Source organism: Pyxicephalus adspersus, chromosome 4, assembly GCF_032062135.1.
Source record: "Pyxicephalus adspersus chromosome 4, UCB_Pads_2.0, whole genome shotgun sequence".
Taxonomy (NCBI): Eukaryota; Metazoa; Chordata; class Amphibia; order Anura; family Pyxicephalidae; genus Pyxicephalus; species Pyxicephalus adspersus.
In genome coordinates, this window is record NC_092861.1 from 146,301,491 (window position 1) to 146,311,967 (window position 10,477).

General features: G+C 40.6%; 1 protein-coding gene across 5 annotated transcripts in view; it reads right to left on the minus strand.

Annotated features, from left to right (window-relative positions):
- Positions 1-1,799: 1,799 nt before the first annotated feature.
- The window catches only part of SUSD4 (sushi domain containing 4), a 104,700-nt gene continuing 96,022 nt past the window's right edge, over positions 1,800-10,477 (minus strand). For 3 of the 5 annotated variants that reach the window (XM_072409896.1, XM_072409900.1, XM_072409899.1), the window contains exons 6-9: positions 8,628-8,819; positions 5,995-6,139; positions 3,448-3,806; positions 1,800-2,306 (exon numbers count right to left, since the gene is read on the minus strand). In XM_072409896.1, the coding sequence (XP_072265997.1) occupies positions 2,269-2,306; positions 3,448-3,806; positions 5,995-6,139; positions 8,628-8,819 (734 nt within the window). In that variant the 3' untranslated portion in view covers positions 1,800-2,268. Of the gene's footprint in view, positions 2,307-3,432; positions 3,807-5,994; positions 6,140-8,627; positions 8,820-10,477 lie in introns of all 5 variants that reach the window. The other 2 variants (XM_072409902.1, XM_072409901.1) reach the window with 2 other exon arrangements.

Below are 10,477 nucleotides of genomic sequence, written 5' to 3' on the forward strand. Positions count from 1 at the left end.
TGGGTTTCAGTTGTGAGAGCCATGGTAAGTTATACATTGGAAAAATAATTGGTCTGGTTACAGGGAAGGCAACCTTTTACTTTCACTGAAAGTATCAAAAGTACCAACTACAATATCTTGTAATAGTAAAAAGGAAGAAAGATAGAAAACTGTGTGTGTGTGGGGGGGGGGGGGGGGGGTTCTTCCTTTCCTTTTTTTACTATTACAAGTTAGAAATGGAGCCTAGTGGGAAAATAGAATGTGACGTTATTGTAGGTGAGCTATAATATTGTGTGTAGCCAGGTATAATATTGTGTGTAGTGTGAATCATAGTTACCCTGAATATTAGGGTCACCTACCATACATGTATGGCTTCTCTTTCTCATCCCATCTCCTAAGACTTAAATTAGCCGTTCATTTTCATGTTTCACATCACTGGCCAACAGCAATCTGAAGAGGAGAGAGTATTCATTCATTCATTCATCTGGCGCTGTACAAAATCACAAAAGATCCATTCATGATCATGATCCATTAGGCCACTGGATGCCTGTATGGGGTTTTACACTGGAATTTCAACCAATTGATTACTGGTTGTAAAGTTGAACAGATTGGTTGGTTGAGCACAAAACCGTCAGTACACCTCTTTATGTACTCCAGGGTTATAGGTAGGATAAGTGTTAATAGTTCTGGGTTTACTTGGAGGGATACTTTTGGGATTCAAGGTAAGGTAAATATGAAGGTGACAGGTATGGATAGTGTTGGGATTTTGGAAATGGATCAGGTTGGGGGAAGGTAAGTGTGAGGGTTACAAGGATGGATAGTGTTGGGTTGGAAGAGAGTTATGAGAATTACAGGAATGGAGTTACAGGTACGGATATTGTTGGGGTTAGCAGGTGGGTTAGTGTTGAGATTACAGATATGATGATAAGTAAGGATTACAGGGATGGATAGTGTTGGGGTTTTGGAAAAGGATATATATCGGTTATGATAGTCTATCTTCTTCAGTTTTTAATGAATCAGATCCATTGTTTCTATTCATGTGCAGATCAGTGATGACGTTTCATGTTCCAATCATGTCAGGGTTACCAATAATTTTAGCCTTAAAAAAAATACATTAAGCTTTTTATTTAATGTGTTCGGATTTAAAGCGTACCCAAAAACAGTCACCAGGAGGTAGAACTAATTAACGTAAGAGACATGCTTTGCAACAACAAAAAAAAAAATCCCCTGCTCACGGTGGCTTTTTGTATAGGCTCAACAGTGTGCAGTGCATGCGTTGTGTAGGCTGGAGCTTGGCTTAGTGTGCGGCACAGAGCCAGCTGCCAGAGACAATGTAACTCCGACACACGCAGGAGCCAGCCATCATAAGTGGTCATCCAATGGCCAGAGAGGATGGTCATCTTCATGGAAGTCTGCTGGGAAAACGTCTGCAAGAAAGGTTCCTTTCGAAGATGCAGCAATGACAAGTCCTGGACCTGTCAAAGCTGTAAGATGGCTGCACATAGGTGCAAATCTGGGCAGAAGCTCTCCACTGAGTTGAGTTCTGCTTTAACCTCTAATGACCCTGCCATAATCATATGCCATATGTATGTTTTCGGTATGTGGGAGGAAATTGAACCTACAAACTCCATGCATTTATAGTGTCCTGGCTGAGATTCGAACCTGGAACCTAGCACTGCAAAGGCCAGAGTGCTAACCACTGAGTCACTGTCCCTAATTCCTAAAATGTAAAAAAAAGATAGGTGAATAACTTTGCAAGGCTTTTGTACTGTACCACACCAGGCAGCAAACTATACAAAAACTCCCAAACCTACAGCAACCATTGTGTAATCAGAGTGTTTATTTGCCAAGTGACAAGAGCTACGTCAGAGCAGATTTCATGGGTCGCTTGCAGGGGATTCTGGGGAAAGGCACGTACAGTATGTAGTAATAGGTATAGTTGGGTCTTCAAATTGGCGTCCACTTCAATTCGACCTACAAGGAAATATCTATTTAGCATCCTTCATCAGAATCCTTATTCCGCCATTGTCATCTCTTTATTGCCTTTGTCCTGGATGATAAACAAATAAAAAATAAAATTGCCATTGCGCGTGTCACTGGGCATGCGTCCTGTCACCATCTTCTGCCCATCCGTCTTTGGGATCAACAATGGTCCTCTTATCTCTCTCTCTCTTCTTGGCCTGAATTATTGCAGTTCCAGTGGAAGAAGTCATCACCAAAATATCATAGCTTTATTCTTAGAAAGAATTCAAATACACAGAAAATAATTTTGATATTGTCTATTTTGTATTATAATTCAGGGGCATCCTCGTCCATTAGTGGGATTTCTGCAAGAAGAAGAAAAGAAAGTTATTTCCAAATTATCTGGGATGATAAATGTAATGACCAACCAAACCCAAATGGAACAAAGAAAATTCTCCAAGCGATCGTCCTGATTGGTGTAAATGATCAACCTTAGCTTTCGATATGAACTTTAAAAAATCCCCCCCCCCCTTTCCTATTCCTTGGCTGTAGCTGCCCCCCTAACCACAAAGCCAGGACCTCCTGTGGCTTTTAGTTTCCTGTTAACAAATTAAGGTTCTACAATAGCTCATCACCTACTTCCAATGTTCTTCTGCTCCATTTGTAGACACATTGGGCCTGATTTATTAAAACATTCCAAGACTGGAGTAGATAGACTATCATGGGGGAACCAACAAACCTGGGATGGATCTAGTTCACGATTGCCAATTTTGAGAAATCCATTGCAGGTTTTCTGGATCACCCACATTCTCCTATGATAGTCTATCTTCTCTGTCCTAGAGTGTTTTATTAAATCAGGCCCATTGTTTTCAGCAGGGATGTTGGAAAATAACATAGTCTGATATGGTTTTCCTACTTTGGATGTGACATGATCACACCTGATTGGCCTGTCTGCCAGCTGAATTCAGAGTTTGGAGGAAATGATATGAAATGCAGTGTGCAAGTACATTTACCTCTCTGCAAGGCAAGTGTCTATACATAATTTGTATTCACTCATCAACCTGCTTTTAGAAATTGTGTTGGGCTTTCAAACCCCCATTAACCCTGGAAAAAATTTACTATATTTGCACTATAGTAAAGTCTTACCACTTGTATAAACCAGCCATTCTCTACCTTTTAACATGAAGGAACCCTTGAAATAACTTTTGGATCTCGGGGAACCCCTTCTATAATTACTATATCCACAGTTCACAGTATATTAGTGTGATGGTCAGTGGGAAGAATTCCTCTTACATTGCTGGCCATTGGGAAGAATGTCACCCTTACAGATAGCCAAAAAGATCATTGGGGTCACTTAAACTGACCTGAGAGGTGCAAATTGCTCAAGGAACCCCTAGAAACCTCTGGAGGAACCCTGGTTGGGTAGCACTGATATAAATGATGGAGCAGCCCATAGTGGGGAGGGGGCAGACTCTTTGGCTGGACATTTACTTTAAGTACAGTTACCATCTGCAATGTCGATGCTTGGACTCGTCGATGCCGCCTCGCTGTTCATATTCTGAGTACCTGGAGTCCTCATGTGCGTCATGGAGGAGGAATGTAACGTGTGGGCCAGGTCAGAGGTGTCCAGCAAGCTGTCGAAGGTCTCTGATTCCTCACATATACTGTCCGAGTTGGGGTTGCCGGGATAGGCGGGCGGGTGAGATTCTTCAGTTTGGGTTGGGCTCCTCTGACCGGCAGAGGACGCATAGCCTGGTGGAGTGACATTGACACCGCTGCTTACTGCTTCATCATAGGAAGGCAACATTACCAGGACTCCATCCACCACCACAAAGTCCGGCTCTGCGGAGCTGTCCTGTGGGCTTCTGGGAAGAGAAAACCATGTGTGTGAGATATGAGTCTGGCGGTTGTGGCAAGAACTGGGTTCATATCTATTGTTTGTAAATGTCTTTTACAGAGTACCAGGCAATGCAACTTTGCCCCAAGGGTGAGAAAATCTGTTACCACTTCACCTGCAAATCCTCTGTTTAAAGCTTGCAGCATCTCCAGCTTCACTTTAGTATAACTCATTGTGTCAATTTTCGCATCCCTAGCACACTACGCACAGCTGGATTTAGGGGTTGGACATTAAAACACTCCAAGACTGGAGAAGATAGACTATCATGGGAGAACCTGAGTATGTTCTGCATGTTCCCAGTATGTTCCGCAGCCAATGAGCAGATTGGTTCTGGGTCATGATTCCGTCCTGCTATTGGCTGCTGGTCCTATTTAGACCTCTTTAGCTCCAGGCTCTGGTTGCTGGATCATCAGGGGTTACCTGCGACTTTACCGAACTATATTTTGCCTGATTGCCTTTTTTCAAAAACCTGACCTCGACCCTGCTTTTGTCTTTTGACCCTGCTGCTTACACTCCTTTATGGAGATTCCAGCCTACCCAATACCTGATCTGTTGCTGTCCCTGCATCAAAGACATCAGTTTCATTTGCCCCTGGTGGGGAGAGCTTGGGGGCCAAAACCTGGTGTTCTCCCCGCAGCAAAGTAGCTTTGTGGCCCCTAGGGTGCCACCTTGTAGGGTGCTTTGGGAAAGACCAGGATAATTCTGGGTCACCTGACTGGGGGACGTAGCTCTACCAGTATCTCTTCTCTTCTTCTTTGAATTTATGTATATGGAACTTCCGTTTAAAAAAAAAATATATATATATATATATATATATACAGGGAGCACCCACTAATGTCAGAGATACTTAGGAGTTTTCTTCCACATGGCACCATCTGAACAGATTCAACTGATTCAATCACTTGTATATGAAAATTAAAAAAATTAAAAAAAAAAATCAATAACTCCTGTTACAGCAGGGCATTTTTCAACCAAGCAAGCTACTTTCAGCCTAGTAATCATGTGAAAAGGAGCCTGCAGCTCCACCTGCTGGCTGAAACATATAATAGCACAAGCGGTGTTATCGCTTGATTACAGAAACTTTTGTCAGGAAAAAATGGGCAATAAAAATATAATGTGATGAGCTAAATTGACCAATTTGAGCAAATCAATATGGTTTCACATCCTGCAGCTCTGCAATTGCAGATATAAATACTTGGAATTCTTCTATTGTTCTTTAGCTCCTAATAACACTCTATTGGACATTTTTTTAACCCAACCAAAACCCGCTCATATTTCCCCGTCTTATGACAAATAAAGAGCAGCTGCTATGGAGACTTTTATATCATTACAGCACGGTGAACCCGGCGGCAGATACCCATTGTGTCTGTTCTTAGCAGCTCAATTCTTCTCGGCTGTTCTTCTATTTTGAATTTTTCTTTCTCTCACATAAGTAATAAAACAACTTAATAACCACTTCTGACTACAATGGAAGGTGACGACGCATTAAGCTGGCAGGGTTTCAGCCCGTAGACACTGGAGATGGAATATGGGTCACTTGGCAGCCATTTCCAACATTCCGGCCAAGTTTATGTTTTATTTTATGCTGTGGAAACAGCAGCGCTGTGTGACAACGTTCTTAGGGAAGAAGACATCTAACAATAGCTTCATCACGGGAAACCAGGAACGAGTCTTCTCCCTTTGAGGACCGGCACTACAGCCTAGGGTGGTGACATTTCTGATGCGGGCTTGCTGCTTCTCCTTTACTTATTTATTCCTCCTCAAAGGTGAGGTAAAACATTTTTCATGGGGATTATTCTTTATTATGTGAAGTATATTTATTGAATGCTATAGCCCCAGCATTATAATGAATAAAATACTTTATATACCCTTTTTAATTTGCATATCACCTGCAGCTTCTTCGAAGCCACTTACCTTCTCCATGCACAACTCATGCATGGGTGGGTTACTAATGATGTTTGTAGAGGACCATGTCAATGCATTGGGCTTTGGCGCTGCCACTTGCAGTCTTATTAGCCAGGGTGACAACGCAGAAAAACAACTGATGAATAGGAATGGAGCGTTGTCACCTATGAAAGGAAGTACCTGAGCAAGGAGACGCACCAACTGCTAATTTATTGATTTGTTCTGACTTTCTATTGTCTGCCCACACTCACCGGGGAAGGAAATGAGTCTTGAACTTGGTCTGGAAATTCCTGGCGATGATTACCAGTAGAAGGACGAGCAGGACGCTGCTTGCTGTGAAAGCCACAATCTTCCATGTTGTCAGCATTGTCTCTTGGGTATTTGGCCATGATTTCTCTGTTGAAGATAATTACAAAGGCAGAGATGAATATATGTGAAGGGTTAGGCTGGTAATGCCAAGGGATGAGAGTGGTGAGCCATCTGTTACTAAAATGAAACAGAAATCCAAAGCGTTTTGGGGGCTCGCCAGCCCTTCTGCCTCAGTTTTGACTGATTCCAACTTGGACCTGAGCAATTCTTACCTTGGATAGGAATTTGAGCTGTCCACATGCTTATCTCCATCTTTTGCAGCCAAAGTCTGGAATGACGTCCAGTGTTCAACCTAGAACATTTTTTATGCTGCAGGGGAAGAAGCTGTAGGCGGGTGGCAGCCCCTGTATTATTACCCAACTTTCCAATAACCACCTATAAACAGCTGGGTGGTTAGTGAAAAGTGCCGGGTGGTGCGCCCGGCTAAAAGGGGCTGGGGAGAACATTGTACGTCAGTGAAGCCCAGCTGGCTGAGCCATATCGCCAATCTAGCCGGTGGCCGTTGACAGCTATCTGCTGGAGGAATTGGCTGTGCCAATAAATAACTAAAGACCTCCAATTCTGGTTCAATTAAACCTTTTTGAAAGAAAATATATACATTTCATTTTTAAATTCTTTAAAAATCTATTTAGATTTTTCAACTGGTCTCATTTTTATTGTTTCCCTTTCATCCAGCTCTAGCAGTGGTGTAAACTGAAGATTGCACTTGGCCGAGCTAGTCCAGATCTACATTATTTTCTTCATTATCTTTACAAGCTCCTGAGAAAGGGGGCAGTGTACCCCGAAACGTGTTGGATTTTTGTAACATTCACTGTGGCAAATAAAGATAGACTAGACGTGTGAATGGTGCGGCACTCTCACCTCTCAACAACTTTGACCATCAATATTGTCTTCTGTTGGCCTTACCAGACCGTCAAGAGCTGCCTATAATTTTCGTACATAGATTTTTTTCTTTCTGTGTCCCTGTTACAGATTTTCCTAACTTTCTATCTAATGAAACAATTGTCACTGGGCCAAAGTTGTAAGAGCTCATAGGGACTGTATAACCTTGCCCACTCATCTATGCTTGGATGTGCCCCCAAAACGAAGACACCCCAATGTATTCTGATACCCCAATTCATAAAGATTGATGCCATCCATAAATCTTTCTAATGTACCCAACTACTGAAGTCAGAAGAGCCCCAACAAATGTTCATGGAATCCCTCAAACTTTTGTTTGTTACATAAGAATAGAGATAATATAGGGAATATTTTTGGAGAAAAAAGATTTGGAAAATGGGACTTGCAAGGACTATATCATTAAAATTCAATACATTTTATTATATGAAAAATGTGAACACACAAAATAACATTTAAAAGTCATAAACATTTCACAAATGCTTGTGAATGGCAAAGCAGTCACAAATATAGTTACATAATTCACCAAAACCATTTCCATCAAAATAGTTGGTTTCTACAAGGGGGAAGAGAAAAAGCTTCATTTGACGCGTTTCGCAACACTTAAGGTTGCTTTTTCAGAAATGACAGTGACATTTGGATACACTGAGTAAATCTAAAAAAAATATACAAACTTCATGTAAGTACAATAATTCTGATTACAATGTCAATTCATAGACACCGCATATACAAAAACTCACTATGAATCTCATTCTCAAAAGAAAATGGTTGTAAAAAAAGCCGTAGGTCACATCCACCAGGCGTGAACACCAACTATCTTGTAAGTATGTAACTATATTTGTGACTGCTTTGCCTTTCGTGACCTTTTGTGAAACTTTTATGACTTTTAAATGTTAATTGTTCATGTAATAAAATGTATTGAATTTTAATGATATAGCCCTTGAAAGTCTCAATCTACAAATCTTACTTCTCCAAAATTATTACCTATATGTTGAACCTTGGGATGTGGCTGTTTCTGGTTTGCTATTACTAGGGGCGCTTCTTTCTTTTTTCTTACTACATTATAATAATATGATAATATCGAATACAGGTAGTCCCAAAATTAAGGACATCTGACATTCGTACGACTCCTAGATACGGACAGGGCTTCCCTGCTTGCTCGTGTGCAGAACAGAGGCTTGAAGGGGAGCAGTTTGCATGACTTGCAAGAAGTCTTTTGCTAAACACAGCTGAGGTTGTGGGTGATCTTAAGGGCTGATCTGTTCTGCAATATCTTGTAACTCTTTAATGACCAAGACACTCTGCAGTTGTTTCTTTTTGCATATCAAAGCACAGCTTACTCCAGAAGTTATTGAATGTCTAAGCACCATAATGATTTGATTTGCTTTGTTTGTGATTAACTCACAGTGAGGATTTTATACAGTAACTGACACCACGCTGCCTAATAATATGTTGAGAAAAACATCTGTCCTAATTGCATAGATTAAAATAATGTACCTGTTCCGACTTACATACAAACTCAACTTAAGAACAAACCTACATTCCCTAACTCGTATGTAACCTGGGGACTACCTGTCCATGATAATACAAATGATTGTTCTTTTCCTGTAATACTCACCAGACTTGACACAGTAGAGCGGAGTAGTTGGGAACCATTCTCCCGACTGGCAGGTGAAGTATTTATAGTCATTGGAGAGAATGTAGCCTGGGTCACAGTAAAACTCAATCACGGTCCCATGAATGTAACGCTCACAAGGTTGCGGGTGGCAAATGTAATCCCCATGTGCCACCATCGGAGGAAGAGGGCAAACTGAGAAAAAAAAGATATATAATGTCAATAAATATTATACATTTAAAGGAATTTTAAAGTGATGGTAGATGGTAAAGTTCAGCATTTTATCTTTTTTGACAATTACTCTGTAACCCCGGTTTCATGTTATCATACCCTGAGCAGTGTTCCAGTGCAAACTGAAAAATGAGTTTGGTCTCTATAAGAGTGTGGGAAGTATTTTTGTTAGTGTTTTATGAAGTTTATTAGTCATAGGTGAACTTTCAGGGTTAGGAATTTTCGTTTCCATATGTTGCAGTTTAATTGGAAATTTGGTTTTAAGTGTAACAATGGTTTACTATAAGAGTGTGGGAAGTGTTTCTGTATTGTGTTTTGCTAACGAAGAGAAGTTTCTCTATGTTAGGTTTTTAGTTCCCATACAATTAATTTAAGTTTTGGGAAATGTTTTTCAGGTATAGTGAGGTTATGGGTAATGTTTGGGGTGATTTTCAATATTCTATCGAAATTAATTTGTAGTGTGATTTTGTTTTTTGTACTTTTGTAAGAAAAAGCTGATTGTAAGTATTTTTATTCAATAAAAAATCTCCAGTGCAAGATAAGGGTTCTGGTGCTGCGGGGCCCTGCACCATGCACCACCTGCAGCCAAAACTTCTTGTAGATAGGCTTCCTATCCAGCAACACTTAGTCTGATATAAATATTAAAAATACTCAACTAATAAATGTTAACTTTTACATCTATTTCTAGCTATAGTCACCCCGGGTCCCCAGAATGTACAAGAATTCAGCCCGAGATTTTCAGGAAGTGACTACATTTGGATGTGACTACTCTTGGCAATAGTAATATAAAATACAGAGATGACTCCCCTGCTATACACCGACCACACATTAAAAATGGTATCATAATCACATTGAAACGTACAAAGTATTGTGTGAAATATAGAAATGATTATGGAGATTTTTGGCAGCACTTAACCAATGTTTTCAGGCCCTGGCAAGTTTCCCTAATGAGAAGGAGAAGAGGAAATGGATTAGATGAGCAGAGGAATTCCTGATTGTTAGGATTGGTGCAATGTGTTCCCCATGTTACAGTAGCCAGCTGGGGATGTGATAAGGACCCGGAATAAAAACCATGAAATGACTGGCAGAGATTCGGATTTTAGGGACAGCGCCAAGTTCTAAGCACCAAACTTAGAAATCGCGTCCTTCACAACTGCCCTTGGCTTTAAGCAGCTTCATTATGAAATTCCTCGCTGGTCATTGTTATCATTTCTATATAAATGGTTATTCATTTCACATCAAACAATAATACACGGTCATATAATTTATATCCGAGCCAAACTGTATGCAAAGCCAAAACCTTTTAGGATTAAGTAGAGATGATTCTGCAGTCTGTGTTCTGTGGGGGAGATTTTTTTATTACTTCTAGATACTCATCAGGAATAAAAAAAAATAGGTCAAAATTAAACAAATAGCTGCTCTTAGCTGTCACCTAACTGGTGTCATCATTGGAACATTTAAAGTGGTTTTGTGAGTTTGCACAAATTAAAGTCAGTAAAGTCCTTTTTGCTTAATTTGAGCTGCACACATGTGACAGGGGCTGCGTTTGATGCGCATTACAGTGGATGCAGAATTTCCTTTTGAGTCATTGCCCCTGATTCATCATTGAAATCCGCGATCGC